General features: G+C 34.5%; 2 protein-coding genes across 3 annotated transcripts in view; one reads left to right on the top strand and one right to left on the bottom strand.

Annotated features, from left to right (window-relative positions):
* Nucleotides 1-2,202, top strand: part of LOC121735814 (fibroblast growth factor receptor homolog 1-like) — an 80,338-nt gene extending 78,136 nt beyond the window's left edge. For both annotated transcript variants that reach the window (XM_042126776.1, XM_042126777.1), the window contains exons 16-17: nucleotides 1,278-1,415; nucleotides 1,707-2,202. In XM_042126776.1, coding sequence (XP_041982710.1) covers nucleotides 1,278-1,415; nucleotides 1,707-1,911 — 343 coding nt within the window. In that variant the 3' untranslated portion in view covers nucleotides 1,912-2,202. The remainder of the gene's footprint in view (nucleotides 1-1,277; nucleotides 1,416-1,706) is intronic.
* A 3,917-nt stretch (nucleotides 2,203-6,119) lies between these two features.
* Nucleotides 6,120-19,311, bottom strand: LOC121735816 (putative glutathione-specific gamma-glutamylcyclotransferase 2). The gene is made up of 3 exons (XM_042126778.1): nucleotides 18,859-19,311; nucleotides 15,647-15,682; nucleotides 6,120-7,189 (listed from the first exon to the last, which is right to left on the bottom strand). The coding sequence occupies exons 1-3, from the start codon at nucleotides 19,081-19,083 to the stop codon at nucleotides 6,662-6,664; spliced, it is 789 nt and encodes a 262-aa protein (XP_041982712.1). The 5' UTR covers nucleotides 19,084-19,311; the 3' UTR covers nucleotides 6,120-6,661.
* Nucleotides 19,312-21,345: the final 2,034 nt, after the last annotated feature.

The following is a 21,345-nucleotide window of genomic DNA, read 5'->3' as shown; positions in this document are numbered from 1 at the left end:
TTGACAAATTCTCCATACTTCAACTGTCAAGTTAAGTGGTGAATAGCCTATCCGGCACTTATCAGGAAGTGGTGAAACAGGCCCTAAAGCCGTTAAGCATGAGGTTACATAGTACATACAGACAAAAAGTGTACTTAAATACTTAGACAGTAGTTTCACTTTCGCATTTAGGATAGTTTTTATTGCGGAAATACAGATTTGTTTACACTTACTTACACCAAAACTCAAATACTCAAATATATAAATAAAAAGACAGTAAAGAAAAAATAAGGAACGTAGAAATTGAAGGAGGAAAGTAGTCATAATGATCATTTGTATAGCACTCAATAAAACATCATTATTCATAGCAATGCGTCGCGAATGCCCGTATCCTACTCAAATTGTCGGACTGCGGACACTGGACACATTGTTGTCCCACGAGAACAAATTAATCTATTGTGATTATTGAAAGGAAGTTTGTGCTTTTGTGGCACCAAATTATAAGTACTATTAAAGATGTTGATGGTCGGTTTACGTCAATTACACATAACGCGAGCAAAGCAGTGAATTCATAGTCTAGGAATTAACTTCTCTGCTAAAACAGTTACCGACTAATTCGCTACTAACACGGTACACCGCCATTTAATAGGCTGGGCAAGTTCTCACCAATAGCTAATAGTGGATCATACAGTTGACGTCCCTACTAAGTATCTTATCTAGTACTTTTATCGAAAATCTAGTACTTTCATAGAAAAAATATGTAGTACTTTCATAGAAAACTTATAAAAGATATTATGGGCGATTCTTTCACAGAAGACGTAATAAATCGATTTGCCGAAGACCCTCGAAAATTACTTTTAAAATAGACAATGTATATTATTGTCTCTATGCACAGTCGTATCTCGTCTAGCTTGGGACCTGACCCTTATAATTAATGACAAGAGATTAACTATCTGTAGTTCTATCATGAGTTTAAAGCTATAATTTTTATGGATACTCGATATCGACTACGTAAATTTTTAGTAAGGCGAATTTTACAGCGCCTCTAGCGGTTACTTACGGAACTAAAATCGCCATACTAACAATTTACGTCGTCGGTATCGAGTATCGATAAAAACTATAGCTTTAAACTCATGGTAGAGCTACTTTTCCTCGTTCGGTCTAGGTGCCTATATTACAATTTACATAATATAAAACACAGAATTCATTCTAACGGCTTTCAAGACTCTGATTTTTATATCTCTCAGAATATTAGTATTCTAGATATACCTTGACAGAAAATATTTTATATCTTTCAGGTGGTCTTTCGGCGTGTTACTCTGGGAGATCATGACGCTGGGCGGCACTCCGTATCCGACTGTGCCGGGGCAGTACATGTACCAGCACCTCAGCGCCGGCCATCGCATGGAGAAGCCGCCATGCTGCAGCCTCGAGATGTGAGTTACGATGTTCGATCATAGATGGCGTTAGTTTTATACGGCAAATAAATTGAGTTCTAATGTTGAACACAAATGCATAGATGGCGTTGGTTGTGTGATAATCGCTCTGCTGAAGTAAATATTGTACACATATATTATTGTGAAATGTGTATCTGTCCTGTCATAAATATCTTGTAAAGGTACATAATACAATATTTTGTGATTACGATATCTGCTCTTTTTTTAAATAAAGTAAGTAAGTAACCAAAAATATTATACAAAGCATTTATTTAAACCAACCTATTTCAGATACATGTTAATGCGGGAGTGCTGGTCGTTCTCCCCTGGCGACCGACCCTCGTTCACCGAGCTGGTGGAAGACCTGGACAAGATCCTCACCGTCACAGCCAATCAGGAGTACCTGGATCTGGGTCTCCCGCAGCTGGACACACCCCCGTCCAGCTATGACGGCTCCGGCGATGAAAGCGACAGCGAATTCCCCTTCATAAAATGAAGGAAATGAACTGAAGTGTAATAAGCGTTGTTAAAGTTGCGGTGTAGTTCAATGAACCAACGATAGATGGCGCTGAGTTTAATTCAAAAATTCGTCACGACTAGACTGTGTACCAAGTTTTGATAAACAAAAATATAGAAAATTTAAAAGTTCCAATTAGTAGATAAATGAATTAATTGAATATATACAATGTAGAAATAATAAGTAGCTACTGCAAGAAGGTGGTATTAAAATTGTTTACTTTTTATAATTTTTAAGTTATGTAAAGAGAAGGTACAAAGATACTCGTTTAAAAATTTCAGACCTGAAATTATTATACTCATCTTTTATTAAATAGGGACATAACTATATTTTAAAAAGATAAAACCGACTTCAAAATTGTACGTAATTGAGAATTAAAACTCCCTATCTCGAAAACTACTGAACCGATTTTGATGAAACTTGCACTGTTCCCTAATTTGAACAATACCTAGTACAACAAAAAAAGAATTACTGAAATCCGAATGGTAGTTCCAGAGATACGCGAACACAAACATAAAAACATACATACATACACTTTTGAAATTTGACACATATAGACTAACGTCTAACATACTTATACGAAAATTGGGTAGTTTTGGAAATATTAGATACATACGCGTCGAATTGATAACCTCCTTTTTTTGAAGTCGGTTAGTTAGTTTTCTATGGAGAATACAAATTTAATTAAAATAGGCGTTGTAGGTCATAAACAAAACAAAAATACCCACCTTAATATTATGACAACTGAGTTCTAAGGAAAGAACACGGACTAGGAAATTAAATATTATGTTTTTCGTCCATGGGAAGCAAATAGTAAATTATTATTATTATACTAAGTATATATTATTGTAATGTTATATTAGTGTTACGTATTTTTAGAGGTTAGACGTCACACAAACGTTTAGTTATTATTTGTAAGAGTTGCTGCTGAAAATGAAATGCTTATTACTTTGCTAAGGTTTACTTGGGGAATCGAGACAGTAGCGGTCATTGACTCTCTGTCAAAAAACTTGTCATTTTCTATATAAACCACGATTGACAATGACGTGTCAGATGTTCCTAGTCTAAGAGCGATATCGTATTTTGCACATAATTATAATACATGTGAACTGAATATGAAGCGTATCACTTTGAACTCATAAAAAGTCGGAAATTATCATTCTAAAGACTTACCAAGAGGTTTATACCGATGAATCTGTAATAATCTGTGTCTTTATAAGAGGTCAATTTTATTCTTAAATATTCTAAATACAGTGCGAGCATTTTTCATTTAGCGCCTAGACTAAAGAGGTCGATGACCGCTACCGCCATTTTTCGCCGAGTACATTATAGTACATAATATTTTTTGTCAATATTTTATAGTCAAGGGGTGTGATTTGGCATTGGCGCTATTTTTATAATTATTGCCACCCTAAAGTTTATTTTTTCGACATTATTTCAATATTAAAATTAGTTAGATAAAGTCTGTTCCAAATAAACTTAAAGTATTATCCACATTGTAATATACGTCTTGTAAACTGTTTTGAATTTTGATAGATTTTACGAAATGTAAATAGGTATTAATGTAGCACCAAAGTTCATTTTAATGTAAGAAGGGATTAGGTATAATATGTAATTTATGTCGTCGAATACAATTAGGTAGTTATAAAAACATACTTATTTTTAGCATCATCATGACACTATGCATTTTTTATGTTTAGTATAGGTACCTAAGTTTATCGGAATTCAATTTGAATTATCGAGATCTGTTTTTGTTACTTAGTAATATTGAACCGTAAACGTAACAAACTGTAATGGATAAATGTACAAAAATATCTAATAATGAATTATAAAACTTTGTCATATTATGCAGACAAAAATAACGATTGGATTTGATCAACAAAAGTATGCCATTAGAGAAAAATATATTAGTTCTTAAGCTGTTCGTAATATTATTAAATATTTATTTAGTATTCTAGTCCTATTTTCTGTGGGTATCGGCATTTTGTACCTTTGCATTTTACCACCAAAACCATTTCATTTTTATTGTACTTAATTAATTTTAAGACTCAAGTTTTGTATGACTGGTAGTCGATATATGCTTTTTCGTAATTTGTAAATATTAAAATCTTAAATAGATAGGTAAGTAAAAAATGTAATAAAAAATTTTTTTAAGATTGAAATTTTAGTGAAAGTATGTGCCTTATACATCGTATCTTGTAAAATAAATAGGTATTCGTAGGAAATCTTGGGGAGATTGTAGATAATTTCCTATATTTATAATATAATCTTTTATTTTTCAAATATAAAAAATTAAATTAGATCGAAGATTGTCTTTTGTCTGGCAACACCGATTTCTTTAGGAAAATATTTTATTTGATATCAAAAGTAATATTTTAAATAATATTATGAAAATTGCTGTTTTGTCTTATATTATTATTTTGTTTGTATATTTGAATGTAATAAATGTTTAATGTTCTATGTAATGCTGGTAAAACGAATAAAAGACTAGGAGCAAGCATTCAAATTCATGTATTTTTATTTTATATACTTACCTATAACAGAACAGGTACCTTTACAATACGAATATACATACAATGTCCTGTTTTTTAAATATGTATATATTTTTTATTTTTCTTGTGTTTTCGGTTCTCTCTGAGACACCACCATCGGTCAAAACGGAAACGGCAAATGGCGCGGGCGGGTTGAAGAAAAACTTTTGTTAGGAAGGTACTTATCTCATAATTTTGTAGTAGTAAAGGAAGTCAAATTCCCTTCCATTTTATTGAAATATTCCGATTTTTGACAGCTAGATACAATGAATAAGGAAACAGAAAAGTCAATGGCTAGATACCAGGATCTCATAATATATTTGTAGTAGTTAAGTGTGACGGAAGTCAAATTCTCTTCCATTTTATTGAAATATTTCGATTTTTGTCAAGCAGGCACTAGGATCTCATAACTTTGTTACAGTAGTTAAATGTAACGGAAGTCATTTAAATTCCCTTCCATTTTATTGAAATATTCCGGATTTTGACAGGCAGGTACTAGGATCTCATAACTTTGTAGTAGTTAAATGTAACGGAAGTCATTTAAATTCCCTTCCATTATTGAAATATTCCGGATTTTGACAGGCAGGTACTAGGATCTCATAACTTTGTAGTAGTTAAATGTAACGGAAGTCATTTAAATTCCCTTCCATTTTATTGAAATATTCCGGATTTTGACAGGCAGGTACTAGGATCACATAACTTTGTAGTAGTTAAATGTAACGGAAGTCAAATTCCCTTCCATTTAATTGAAATTTATGTCAAATTACCAATTATTATTTATTATTAAATTTATGTTAATGTTTTATTGAAATATTAAGATTTTTGTCAGGCAGGTTAGGCAGCTACCAGGATCTCATAACTATGTAGTAGTTTAATCAAGCAACGGAAGTCAAATTACCTTCCCTTTTCTTTTAAATTATTAATATTTCGTCTCCCTCCAAAAATCTTATACTTAGTTCAAATGTACGACATTTCCGCGATGAAAATAAATAAAACAATTTACGTGAAAATTATTCATTTATTTGTAGAAGTCTCTTTTGCTTTTTATGTCATCAATAAAAATATCATTTAAATATAAACGTAACAGATAATTTCGTAATAAGCATAATCCAGATTATAACAGCTTTACATTTATATTATAGAATACCTTACAATACACTACATTTACGAAGCTTAAAAACAAAACAGCAAACAAAATATCAAAAATAAGTTTACATTTTGATGGATATAAAAGTCATTTTGGTACCTTAATACAAAAGATACTAGATATAATTTCAGTTATAGGTTTTTTTGTTACATTTCTTAATATTTCTATACAAAACGACCCGTTTTCTTCGGTGTAAGTTTACAAAACCTATTTACAATACTACAATAGTCAAAATATATCAACCTAGTCTAACATAGATTCAAACATAATACTTTGTAGTTTTGGTTTACACACTATAGTTAATTAATCTATGCTCTGCTAGTTTTTAAGCCATTGATATACGTCATAATAATAATAAAATTGTCACTTAATGTAGTTGTTATCAAATTAAAGTGAATAGACTGACAACGGTCATGTGGCACTTGAAATATTGTCTGCAACTACGTCTGCAAGTTTAGTCTCAACAGCTGTCAATTTATAAGACAATTTTGTTATTTTAACTACTTTTTCACGAGCCAAGACATCCTTGTATCATAAGTGTAAAATTATCTGCACGTCTGTCATGCTCTTATTTTACTGTCGGATCATCAAAGTACATCAATGTCGAACACAGACTAGACATCTCAAGTGGTAGGATATTTGCAATGCGATAACATTTGTGATATTTGCTAAATAAATAGGGTTTTAGGTCCGATTTATAAGTATGCGTCCGCCCGAGCGCGCGGTTTGGCTACAATAAGATATACGTATTTAAAAAAATATGATCCTTTAGCTTTAGGTCGATCAGATTACTAGTCATATATTACAATAAAACAGAAAAATACAACATAAAAATAAATTTGTCTAGCGTATAACAACGAGCAATTCCATTGCATGCAGCTTAAATAATGACTAACCTAAAAATCACATCGCAGCTTATAACGGCTTTGGAAGCGGCCTTTGTATCACGATTCACGAAATAATTAACACAACACTTATAACACTGGTTTTATAAAAGTCCAATAATAATTCCAAAAGTGCATCCGAATTTCTCAAGGTCACATCTAACCGATCACATATTGACACAGCGAAGCTTCTTGTCTGGTATTCTGGAGGCGTACGCGTAGCTTGGACTCGCTTTGGCTTCCGGCGGCTTGTTTTCCTCAGGTGGTTCAGCCTCACCCATCAAAGAACGCAAGCATATCCTCATTTCTGCCGCAAACTTCTTGACAAGGCGCTCCAAAGAGAACAAGTGCTCGTCCAGAGCTTCAGGAACTTCGTCTCTCATGAAATCTGCCAGCCTGAGTAGATACTCAGCATTGGAGCCGGACGAACCATGGCACTCTAGAATCTGCTTGGCTATATCCGGTAGAGGCGCTGCCCCGAGCCAATGCTTGTTCTCTGGAACAGCTATGTATAGGAGAGCATCTCTTTTATCCGCCTGACTTCTACTGCTGCTGGGCTGGAAGAAATCCGGTCGAGGATGGAAGTTGACTGTGTATATTTTGTAACCTCCCAACTGGCATTCCCTCGTGGATAGGTACGGTAGCGCAGCTTTGTTTTCTGCTGAGATCAAAAACGCCTTTCCCCAGGTGATCCCCTGAAAAGATGACATTGATTCATGAATAAGAGATAGAAATTTCATCACAGTTTTATTGCAATAAGATTCTTGCCGTAAACGTTATGCCTTTAATCTAATTCTTGCACTCGCTGGCATTAGTAGCAATGGTCATGGAACATTACAGCCGCAGCAATTGGAAACGGTAAACCAATTTGGATTTCTGCACCATGGCCTTCAAAAATTTCCGTTTATGTGATTGCCATGCAACAAATTGGACATTGTTTAATGCAACGGCAAATTATCACGAAACGTGCCCGAGATTGAGAAAGAACGTTTACGAAATTAGGTCTGCTATGAACAAGAAAAAACGTAGCGCGGAAGAGATAATCAATGTTCATCAAATTAAACAGAAATAGTAAAAAAATATGTCTTAGAATAGTCACTAAGTTAATCTAAGTTATTTTTAATAAACTATGCAAGCCAAAAGTTTTTGTTGTGCAGAGGAAAATTAATGTGCAGAGGTTTGTAACTACAATAATTATTATATTTATTGTAATACCACCAATCACGGCCAAGTAGAAACTTAGTAGGAATACAAAGTATACAAGTAGTCAGATGGGAAGAATATTAGATTAAGAATACATAACGTCTCGCAAATTATGTAACGTTATCTAGTCAATGTCAAAGCTATATTAGTTATTTAAATACTTAAGTAGATTTGTTTCGTAATGTGCGGTTAGCGCAATCATAAAGTCGCAGGAATTATGCAAAATAATGAATCACATCTGTAAAAACACCTATATCAAACGCTTTACTAAAAACCGTAACTAATAATATGGTCAATAGGTCAAATAATATGAAAACCATAATATTATAATCAGAAAACTAGTATATAAATTAAAGACACAATAATTGATAAGTTTATCTTTTGTTTGTTGACGTTTAAAGACTTTTGAGAAAAGTTACTTACGTTTAACTTTAAACATTACTCGATTAATGACACGTTAGTGTATGATGTATCTGCATGTAAACAGGATAATACGCAAAAGCTTCAGTATAATTGTAGGGTCATGTAGGTGCAGTGACGTTTTGGGAAGTACCCACATCATCAAATTGTTCACCATATTTGATGATTCGAATAACAGTACTAATCCAATGAAAACCTTTTGCTCAAAATATCACAATATTAAACAATGCACATATAATAAATCGGTAAAATGATCGAACTTTAGCAAAGATACCATTTTTGTTTAATAAATCGATATTAATTATTTTGTTATTCAGCAGTATACAAAAAACCGTAAACAGCAACATAATTTTTGGTTATAAATATACAAAATGCACATTGACGCTTGCATAGTAATAATTTATAATATACAATAATAATATTAATACGTTTCCCTTATACCCAATTACTCTTGGTAAACTGACGTTATCTATGAATAACTAATTGGAGCATTCGCGAATTGAGATAACTTTATCAAATTGGTCACAGCTATTTATTTTGTAGTAAAAAAACGAGAATACAAAAAAATGGAAAACAAATGCGTAGCAGATTTTATGTCTTCAACACATATATTATATCTAAAGAGTGAGACTGAGATGTCCCCAATGTCATTTTCACAACTAAGAAGAATCTAACGATACCTCAGAACTCAAATCTTACCACTCTTTTATATCATAAGGCCTACAGTTACAAATCCAGAGTGTTTTGTGCCAAAAACACGCAAACATTGTCCTCTTTTTGATGCAGTCAGGTAATAAAAGTCTAAAAAATATATTACGGTCAAGGACAAATGAATAATCTGCATCCTAAATGGACAAGGAAATAAAAACATTTAGATACAAAATGGCTAAAAAGTAAATAATACATTGTAAATAATACTTCCAAAAATACGGATGCAACAGGAAACAAAGTTGAAGATAATAAACCGTGCGTTGTCGTAAACATAACTTTATCTTTCACTTCGCCGGCCTGAATCACCACACGACCTCTTGAAGCAAGGCCGACACTGAGGTTGATGCAGAGATGATCATATTATTAATATGTAGTAGGAATCATACGTAGGAAAATAGTAGAAATTCCTTTATCAACTTAAATAATATTGCTGTTTAGACTTTAGGTGGTCGCCGGTTGGAACCCAAAAAACTACCTACTACTGGCAATGAAACAATAATCTAAGGATCTGTTTCGCCGCTTTCCGATAAAGTGCCGGATAGGTTATCCACGACTTATTTTACATAATATGCTCCATACCCTATCTGTCAAGTTAAGTTGTGGATAGCCTATCCGACACTTATCAAGAAGTGGTGAAACAGACTCTTTTTCTCTTTGAAAGTTTTAATTATGAACAAGACGTGAGTGGAAGAATAAGGTAAGTAACATGAAAAAACTTCCCATTTTTTTGCTTAAATGGAGGCTTTAGGGTCGGAAAAAATATTTGAAATAGAAAAACTATGGATTATATGTGTAGCCAGATATATTAGCTAGGTTATGAAGAAGATAAGTTACAAGTTTTATGAAAACAATAAGGCAAAAAATGACTTATTGTCCGTATGTTACGAAATGTTACTTGTTCGATTCTTCCACTCACGTCTTTATTATTTATTTATTTATTTAATAAATTATTAGGATATAATGCTCTATATAGTTTTTTATGAATGTAGAGAGACACAACTATTTATTTTAAAAAATTCGAATCGGCCTTCAAAAATTGTTATTTTTATATGCGTATCAACATTATGTGGATTTATTTTTAACCAAATCGCACTTGTGTCCTACATTGCTAAATCCACCTGAGTAATCTGGTTCATAATTTGCAAATTGCAATATATTCAGTACTTAACAATATTTTTGTTAATTATTGTAAACAATTAACCATTAATCTTTTTTTTTTAATTAACAAATCAATTTAAAATTAACAAATCCTTATGCAAAGACTAATAAAGTTAATTAATATTGGATATTTTTTTTGTTTGTGGGCAGCCAAAATGTTTGTTGCCTACCGGGGCAAATTAAGTGAATCTAATTATAATAATACTGACCTTTTAGATTTGAACTTTGTATCGATTCGACTTCTTGCATGCTTATGTCAATAAAGTTTTTGATAATATCTACAAAGTGTTTATACGTGGGAGAGCCATGCTTCGGCACGAATGGGCCGGCGGCCGGAGAAATATCACGTTCTTACAGAAAACCGGCGTGAAACAGCGTTTGCACTGTGTTTCGCCGAATGAGTGAGTTTACCTAAGGCCCAATTCCCTTCCCTACCCTCCCCTATTCCCTTCCCTTTCCATCCCTACCCCCCCATCCCCTTTTACCCTATTCCCTTTTAAAAGGCCGGCAACGCACCTGCAGCTCTTCTGATGCTGCGAGTGTCCATGGGCGACGGAAGTTGCTTTCCATCAGGTGACCCGTTTGCTCGTTTGCCCCGTTATTTCATAAAAAAAAATACAAAGATTAAATTGAGCACCACATAAACGCGTGATAGGTTATAAAATGAAATTACAACGATTAACATTATTTATGTTATTGAAAATGAGAGCATATGACCTGGATGTCAAAGGGTTACATGAGGTTGCCCCTGTAACCTTCAATATCAACAAGACCTATAAACTAATCGAACACATACCATACAGATGTCTAAACATTTTAGTCTTTCCCCCGTTTCCACAATTCTACTGTTTAACACAAAATTTTTTTTTATAAAGACAATCTTCAATCAAACAAACAAAAATTTTCGGTGCAACAGAGTGCAGTTGCACCGAAATTCATTATCCGTTTATCTAGCGGGAATCGTACATTTTTCTGACATAAAAACTATCCGTTGTCCTTTCCCGGGACTCAAAGTGACTCTCATACTAAATATCAAGATCTATTCAGCGGTTTAAGCGTGAGGAGGTAACAGATAGATAGACAGGCAGACAGACAGACAGACAGATAGACAGGTAGACAGATATGCAGACAGAGAGGCAGACAGATAGACAGTCACTATCGCATTTACAATAGTGAGTACACGGCATTAGACAAGCACGAAACAGATTTAGGTAAATCCAAGCTTACAATGTATTATCTGGTATACAAGACAATGCCTGTAAGATGACATCTCAAGTATATTTTAGATAAATATACTTTTCGCGTTGAAGGATTTATCTTGAATCCAATTTAAATATTTTATTTTTTTATTGTTTCCTACTTAGGTACTACCTGAATTGTGGATTTTTTTAGTTTTATTTTAATACGACGAGTTTTTTTACACATCTGCATGATTATTAAATTATTACGATTGCTATTTATTCATATACATAACATTTACAATCGATTGCATATCATCAATTAATAAGAGATGATCAGACAATTTAAATTAGGAAACTCATTATGAGATAAATATTAGTTTAAATAATAGAATAAAAAAGAAACAGAATCAGCATTTAGTAGCTAATAACAATATAAAAAGAACTCATAATATGTAAAGTGATAAGACACAAAACATCATTGTTCATAAAAACAAAGAACATGTTTTTAATTTTTATACAATGAAATTACACAACAGTCAACACCTAAGTCAATATTATATCTTAGGGCGATAACCTTACTGTAGCAGTCAGCATTATTCTTTCAAAACAATTACAAAATATTTATTGTTATAAATTGTGATAATAGTGTAAGAAAAATATAACGTAGCAGTTTTTTTTAATTTTAAGCTTCCGATTTTCATGACATCTTCATCGAGTCACTAGTATAAATGAAAAAAAAAAGAAAGAGTCAAATATGGAACCTTGTGGCACACCATCTTGATTTTCGAATTTATTTGACGCAGTATTGGACTGTGTTAAATAAAATAAAAATTCAGTCGAATTGAATGGAAAAATTCAGTCGAATTGTGTGGAATTAAATATTTTAAGCACCTTTTACTGTGTACTGTGTCATTGTGTATTGGTTTCTTGAAGCAAGTCCAGACACAAATCATTTTTAAATCAGCGGATGGGGGCTATCTGCGCAACAAGGAGTCCATTGTTGACAAATTGTTGTAGTAATATTCAATCAAATTAAAGTTCATTTTTAAAATAATATTTGTTGTAGACACCTGCAAATGCCACTGGACCAACCAATTTGAATATCATAATAATAATAGCTCCCACACCGGTTTCGGTGACGGTGGCCGGTTTCATTGAAACCAGGCCAGCTACGCGGGAGTAATTTTATAGTGCCCAAGTGTGTGTGCACTACACAAGAGCACTCTCTAATCCTTTACTCTCATAACCCAGTGGGACGGACGACCGACACGACTGGCGAGAGATCAAGCGCAGGACCGACTTTTTACATGCCCATCCGACGCATGGATCATCTTACTTGTCAGACAATCAGGTGATCAGCCTGCATTGTCCTAACCAAACTTGGAAATAACATGTTTCCAACGCGGGTATCGAACCCACGACCTCCGAGTCAAGAGCCGCGCTCTATACCACTAGACCACGGAGGCGTTGTGTGAACATCATATTAAATAGAAAAGCTCATAACTTATACTGTTAATTAGTCATTAGAAGAAGCTTATTAAAGGAAGCTTCGGAAATTGGTTGGTTTGCACTTTGCATACGAATTACGATGGCGTTAGAGCGAGATAAATAATAATATAATAATAATAATATCTATGGACGCTTCACACCATGTCAGTCTGGCCCCGTGCTAAGTACCTAAAGGACTTGTGTTACAGGTACCAGACAACGGAAATATATTTAATACTATTATACTATACATATATTTAAGATTTTTATTATATCATACACATATTTAATACACATCCAGACCCGGGAACATTGAAAACTTTTTGTTCCGTCGGCGGGATTCGAACCCGCGTCCCCCGGCTTGAGCTACCAACGCGCTCACCACTGAGCCACAGAGGTCGTCAAAAAAATGGAAAAACTTGGGGGAGAACTTTGTCCAGCAATAAGAGAGCAAAGACTCTTTAAAAAAAGTACATTAGTAAGGAGAAAATAAATCCAGAGAAAATCGAACATAATAGGTTACGTAGTAGAAGATTGCGTACTTCGTATGACGTGTCAACATTCGAGACACGTGTTAGTATAATGAGATAATAAGCATGTTAACTACAGCTGTTTGTCTAGACAATAATATTAATAAGAAGTAGGAACAGTCTAGTAAATTTTTGCATGCCCTGCATCGTTTAAAATGTGAAGTCAGCGAAAACTAAACTAACAAAAAAGCTTGGGTCCCTGGAGATGAGAACTTTTTAGTAAGCATACAATTTTTCCAGAGTTAGCTATACATAAAATAATATTATAGTGTTATAGGGAAATAATAGAAGGTCTTAAGATCGTACAAGAACTATTTTATTTTATGTTTGTTTTCTACGTATAAAGGATTTTCCAATAGGGACTTGACAGCGAGCTATACGATATATTTATATAATGTCATCCTTTGAATCTCTCAGAGAAAAGTCTAAAGAAATAAGAATTCTGACCGTAATCTCTCAATACATTTTGGGTAATGTGTTGTACGTGAGAAAAAATGTAAACAATTTTAAAACAAAAAGTGACATTCACGTCAGGTACACTAGGAATAAGCACAAGCTAGATATACCAATAACCAGGCTGAGCAAAGTAAGCAAATCTTTCAAAGGTCAATGTATATGCCTATACAATAAAATCCCAGACGACGTCCAAAATCTTTCAATTAATAAATTTAAAAAAGTTGTTAAAGATCGTTTGTGTGCTATCATTGAGAAAATCTGTTACCTTATAATAATATAAGGTAACAGATTTTCTCAATGATAGCACACCTTGGGAAAAATAAGCTGGCTGACCATAGGTCGCTTCTATATAAATGTACCATATTTTTACTTACTATAAGTACTTACATACTTAACGTAAATTAGTTTAAACTATCTTTGTTATTTTCCACCTTTTTGTAAAAGTTTCTTACGCCGGTTCTTCTCGGCGGGGTAGTTCCCGAACCGGTGGTAGGCCTCATGTAGACACGACGTTCTAAAAGAGTTAACTTTGTTAACCTATTTGGAAATAAATATTTTTGATTTGATTTGACAATTTTGAATTTAGTTTGTGGACGCACCCTTTCACTTAACATCTAACTGCTGTCATTTTCCTCATTAGACATAACATTTTTATCATGGTGTAGTACACGAACGAACAACGTCTGCAAATCTTAAAAATTTACTACATTAAATTGGGAGTCGGTGGCCGCTACTTTAAGAGTATTAACTCCGATTTTCGATCGTAATTCTCGCCCTAGCAGACAGACAGGTTGGCCATGATTGTGGATTATTTTGGCCCGAATTAGAAGATATGGACTTGGACAGCATGAGGATTCAATAGGACGGCACCACAAGCTACACATCACAAATTACAATCGATTTATTGAAGAGCAAATTTAATCGAAAAATCGATTAACCGCCTCTTTCGTGCGATTTAACGCCTCTAGATTTTTTTCTTAGGGGCTGCGTCAAGTCGTTGGATAAGCCGACGCCGTTGGAAGAGCTCAGAGCCAAAATTAAACGCGAAATAACCGAAATGTGTGGCAAAGTCATACAAAATTGGGTTCAAAGAATCATCGCTGCAAATGGGCCTGCGGTGACCATATAATGAGCGAAGTCGAGTTCCATTAAAAATGTTTTTATTGTACTTCAATTCGATACTAAATTGTTGAAATATCTCAAATGGTTTTAATTTTATTTTTAAAAAAAGTTGTCAAGTACTTATTGGAAAACCCCTTATATTACATATAGTAGTGAGATACTATTTTAAATATCTTAACTCAAAAGTATTTAGATGACCGTTTATACTTTATAGCTTCTGCCGTAATATTTCGATCATTTACCAATTCCTTTACGAAATCTTCACCATTTACTTGCGGTCTCATTTGTCGTTCGGTTCAGTTTATCAATAAAAATTCAAGTTGGTAATTAGGCGCTCATTATAATGATTAAGGAAATACCAAATTGGGTCATTGATTTCATTCGGTACTCTAGAAACAAGAGATTGGAAAGGCAAAATAGTCACGGTAAATTTTAGAGTCTACGCAAGTCGCAACATTCGGCACTATTCCGCGTGCTTAGCATAATATGGCCTTCGCAGAAAGTTTTTCTTTGAAGATAGATTTGAAATAGGAAATTCGTAATCCGGTCTCTAAAATCTGTCAGTATCAGTACGCATTTCTGGCCAAGTAGCAGTACTTCAGAATTTCTAGTGGTCGTGCCAGCAGATTATAATTTTTAATATTATGTTCATTTGTTATTGTTGACTGAGAAAGAAGGCGATTTACCAGGGTTAGGCCACATTTTAACCACGAACGCTACCTTGACGTCGGGTTTAATAAGACCGATGTTGGATTTAACGGCTTGTTGGATTTGAGCTATAGAGGTATCATGAGATTCAACTGTCTGGTGACTGGTCGTGACTCGTGAGACTGTTCTTATAGATTATAATTTTAGGTATCTAGTGGAAATAATAAATGCTCACCTCTTTATCTTCTATCAGTGTAGCAACTCGCCCCGGCTGAAACAAAATGAATAATTTTAAAATATTTATAAACTTAATAGCCTTATGAGCAGTAGGTTTATCAATCAGGTAGCTCATATGGTATGCTGGTGTCATAAAATTCACGGAGCTTATTGCCAAACTCTTTTGAAAGGGCTGAACCTATTGTAATAAAAAAAAATATGTATATAGTCGCTTTTTCTGTCCTCATGTCCCTTTGTTCCCTTTAATCTTTAAAACTACGCAACGGACTTTTGATGCGGTTTTCTTTAATAGATAGAGTAATTAAAGAGGAAGGTTTATAAGTACAATCATTAAATAGTGGAGAAATACTGTTATTTTTGAGGTTTCTAATCTGATGTCGTAAATAATTACATTTTTAGGTACTTTAAATAAATTGTTGATTTAATATAGATCTATATGGCCCTTTTTCATTGAGTGACATAGGCTATATACCTACCTATTTTATACGCGTGCGAAGCCGGGGCGGATCGCTAGTACACGATAAGGGCCGCGCCAAACCGGAATGGCAGCGACGAGGCGAGCACTTTCAGTGTCATAAATCAGAATATACCGATTTTAAACTTTATCTTCATTATTGTAGTACATACATACATAGTATCGCTTGAGAAGTCTACGGCCGCCCGTAGCCGCTGGCGGCCGCGATTTCTCAAGCGTTACTATGTATTAAACAATAATGAGGATAAAGTTTAAAATCATATGACACTGAAAGTGCTCGCCTCGCTGCTGCCATTCCGGTGTGGCGCGGCCCTAAGAGTGAAGCGAAACGAGCGTATTGTGAGTTGTGAGTCGCAGAATTTCGGTCGCGTAAATATCTTTTCATACAAATCATGACTCACAAAATTACGCTCGTGTGAATCAAACAGGATTTTTGTATGCAACTGAATGCAGCAGAATTTCTGCCAGCCGAAATTCTGCGACTCGCAAATTACGCTCGTTTGGATACACCCTAAAACTACGTATGTCTGGTCTGCACTACATAATAATATTTTACTAACATCTGCAGCACAAATATTATGGTAGACTACGACTACAACGGTTACACGGTCAATCTGGCAGTTCAATCCATCAATCTGTGGTTAGCGCCAGTCTGATGACCGGACCCAACGTAAAGTAAATAAGTACATAATAAAAAATTATCAGTTCATCAATCCGTGGGTTAGATGTTCAGTTTCGCGTCCATCTTTACCAGATCGACGACTGAACTGAAACTGTAACCTACGTCTTACAATGCAGATATTTAACAAAAACAAAAATAACTGAAAAAGTGTCAGTTGTTACCCCACATATTCGACAAATATCCTAAAATATTATATAGCGTTTTAAACATAACACATATTTGCAATTTAAAAATATTATTTCGATCGGCGTACATGACGTATCACGCGCGAATACCGTGTCGTGTGTTTGGACAAACTCAGAAATAGCGACGCGAAGGGCGAGGTAAAAAAAGATATTCCTCACTCTGTTATCAATATTGGCCGCGATTGGGATTATAAAAGGAAAAGTTGGTAGAAATAGAATATCTTGTTCGAAAACAAATAATATAGGAGTGACTGAGTCAATGTGTTAAGAGTGAATGTTCCACATTTTTTTATACATGAATTCTGTTTCATTTTAATTCTTCAAGCCCCATAGGAGCACCGGTGATCGCGACAACAATAGAATACAAAAGCATTTCCTGGAATCTGCGATCGAAGTACTAAGCAATCATAATGCCAAATAAATAAATGTCTTCTATTCCATGGTCGACCTGCAACTAGGTGGGATGACGATCAGATCGGTTCAGTTGCAGGCCCATGCTGCGAGTAGCAGAAGATCGGTCATCTTGGCGTTCATTGAGAGAGGCCTATGTCCAGCAGTGGAGGAATATAGGCTGAATGAAATTTATTTTTGCATGTTTATTTATTTATTTTGTTCAATACTGTAAACAATAATATTACAAAATACAAGAAATCTTGCCGTCAAAACTACAATGAGTTTATCTGGACAAGATGTGGTCGCATTAGTTAACTTTACTCAATAGATGTTTTTTAAGTTGCCATGTATATTTACACTTGTCCCGATACAACTTTTGTAGGTCTTCTGGCATCTCAAGTCTCCCGCCGCAGAGCGCGATAGAGACAACATGAAAAAAATTCTAATAAAAGAACAGAAAATCTTCGATTCGTTGTCCGCTGATTCCTTCTCCAAAACTTAACCGATTTAAATACTTTTTTCATTAAGAATTAAAGCAAGGCTTGAGCTATGTTCCTATGTTTTCCTTTTTTTGTAAATTTTAGCCAGTTTTGTTTTCTGGGTGTTTGAACACAGAGGAAAATTTGGCCATTTTTTTGGGTTTTTGGACGTCCTTATCTTTTTTAATAATTAAATTATGAAAAAAAAGAAAACATAGGGACATGCTAATAGTGGCCATATATATTCAGGAAAATAATCATAACTCTACCGGCATTATCCAGGGAGGAAATTGATTTTTTGTATGGAAAAATGGCGGTGTGGGCTCCTCTTAATATAACATTTTGTTCTTATCACAACTCGCAAGGAAGCCCTATTCATTGCTCTTCATTTTTCCTAAAACTAGTCATAACTACTGCAGTAATAGAGGTAATATCTCTTTGTTAATGGAACCATGTTCAAACATTGTCAAAGCTTTTATCGGCATATAATTTGTTTTCCAAGCTTATTACTGGATAAACAAAATAACATTACCTGATAAGATAAAATTAGGCTTTTTGTTATTAAGTGGTACTTAATAACAAAAAGCCTTTATATATTTTGCATATTATATACATTTTAACAGGCCAAAATATTATAACCTAACTTGATGATGCCTTCGTCTTTAAAAGTGATTGATATTTTGAGTTTTTTATTACAATTTAGAGGTTTTTAATATTATACAATTCTGAATGAATGCTTTTCATATTTTTAATTGAGGGCGCGCGTAACTTGGATCGTTGCAAGGCGACCTAAGTGTTACATCAGCATATTTAAGCACGAATATCTAATGAAAATTGAAAGAAACATGTCACAAAACAATAATAATACGATACAACGTGTTTATGCTAAAATGTTGTTATCTGCAAAGTTTTTAAATATACCTCCATTGAGTAAAAAAAATCTAAAATATCCAATGAAGGTTTATTAAAATTAAATGAAGTGTCTTGAATACTTACTTTGGTTTCTGTCCCTCGATGTACGGTGTTCCCTTGCCAAAATCTTCTCGAAAACCCCTTCACGTAGCCGGTGACTGACTGCTGGTATTCAAACCCAGGGTTCCAGCAAAGTGACCCATACCCGAAAACCCAGAAAGGTTCTCTCTTCACCACCTCCAATTGTGCTTCCATCTTCTTTTTTGTTTCAATGTCTATTTTTCTACTGTTTTCTTCTGAATTTTCCATCGTATGTTTTAAAAAATAGCCGTCCGGTCACTTTCTATGTGAAAGCATGAATACACTTTACATGTTATCACAGGAAATATATTCTACAACAGTTTCATGGTTTTTCTGATACGCGCGTAAAATAACAAATTAAATAAATAAAACAGTCGCACATTCCAATCTTCAACCCACTTATCAATGAACATGACTTCTTTCCTTCGTGCGTGAATCGTGTCCGCTAGGCCACAGCTTGATTACGCAGGTGTCAGTCAACTGTCGTCTGTCACTCAATGTCATCTAGCAATCTAGCAAGTGTCATTTGTCAACAGCCCTTTTTTTTATTCTTATTATGGCGCTCGGCTTTTTAACCATGGCCAGTGTCAAGTAAAATATGGCGGGGAAGAAAAAATTTTTCGTAAAAAGATTACAAGATGAGGCATTTTCATTAATATTTTTTAATTTTATTTTTAACAATCTAAATTAGATGGCGTAAGGATAGACACTTCTAGATTTTCTATTGGTTCTCACCGATCTGAAATTATTTGCAGGTTGGCATGGCATCACATATCACAACCCATAGGTGTTTCCAAAAAATATCAGTGTACTGTCAAGTGTGACATAATCAAAATAATATCTTAAACCTAGTTTTAGTTACATAAAACTATATGTATTTATACATTCTCATATATATTACTATGTTTTTTTGCTTCGTCCCTCTAGTTTAAATTTCACGAAGAGCATACTCCTAAGCGTTCATTGGCCTAAGCGATTAGGCCAGTATATTGGTAACAGCTTAGGAACACGCTAACAATATAATACTTGTCAAACTAAAAACTGACAACTAAAAGAGTTTTGGCGGGCATGTCACTTTCAAACTTCTTCTACTTTTTATTGTTGAGTGTGGTTTTTATTATTTTTTCCCAAATTGTGTTATTTGGGTTTTTGGTGTTCATTATTGGTAAGATATTAGCCATTAAATATCCGTTATCTTGCAAAAGTGCAGGCAAGATATTGTCAAAACCAAAATGTATAATTCCTGTGACATTTGGTGTGAATATCGGTAAATAGGGCCATTTCTTCCGCGAGTTTTAGCTAAAACATCGTTATAATAACTTTATTATCCTATTCATTGGAATATTATTGCGTCTTTTTCAAATTGAAATGTATCTAGTTTTACATTCTTTTGCCCAGTTTTGTAGCAATTATTGATGGTATTCCCTGGTATTACCGATAGTTATCTACCCATACGCCATCTAGTTAAAAAAATGGAAACTGTTTGACAATCAAATTTAAAAAATAGGAAAATGCCTCATTGTTTACAAAATTGTTCCAAATAGTATAGTAAAAGTCTAAAAAAGTTGTCAGTAAAGTCAACGAGTCAAGTCAGTTGTTCAGTGGTAGACCCTTTACTAAAACTTTCGATGGAGTTTTGGAGGAAGCGCAAAATGGCACGTTTATTGAAATTGTATCACTTGCCCACACTTGTGCACGACATCGAATATATTAATTTAATGGATAATATTCTACCAACATTACACATTAAAAACCGAGATAACACAATTTTAGGAAAATAATACAAAAACACAACATCACTATTTCGTATTCCCAGCAAAACTCAGCCCAATAAAATGGGCCCCAAAGGGGCGACAAAATTGTCGCTGCCAAGTGCCAACTGGGCAATGCAGCATGCTAGGGTCGCTAGACTCTAGAGCCGCTATCCCCAATCCACGGCCCGTGACTTTATTTGTGGCTCGCGTGATGTTAAACAATTTTGAAATTCACGCCCACTGGCAAAATAACGTAATGTCTATGTGATAGTCGTCAAATTTTTTCCACTTTTAAATCGTTTATATTGAAGAATGTTATTTTTAACCCTAAAAAAATGTTGCGGCCCGCGACATCGAGACCAAAACATGTTTGTGGCCAGCATGTAAAAAAGGTTGGGGACCACTGCTCTAGAGGATATTTTGTCTGTTTTCTCTATAGTCTGTACTCCGTAGCTTGTGTCATGCCGCGGCCGCAGACATGCGCAGTGCTTCGCGCTAAAACCGATACTATTGGACGATCTGCGAGTATCGTCCAATAGTATCGTCTCATAGCACGAAGCTTCGGAAGATAGATGCAGGTGCGGCCGGGCCGTTAGACGATACACGCAGTTCATCCAATGGTATCGTCTAGATGCCGCGGCCGCATATGCGTAGTGCTTCACGCTAAAAACGATACTATTGGACGACCTGCCGGTATTGTCCAATAGTATCGTCTCATAAGTCATAGTACGAAGCT

The sequence above is a fragment of the Aricia agestis genome, chromosome 18 (genome assembly GCF_905147365.1).
Source record: "Aricia agestis chromosome 18, ilAriAges1.1, whole genome shotgun sequence".
Lineage (NCBI taxonomy): Eukaryota > Metazoa > Arthropoda > Insecta > Lepidoptera > Lycaenidae > Aricia > Aricia agestis.
Note: the sequence above shows the minus strand (reverse complement) of the source record. Positions and strands in the feature narration are given on the sequence as shown.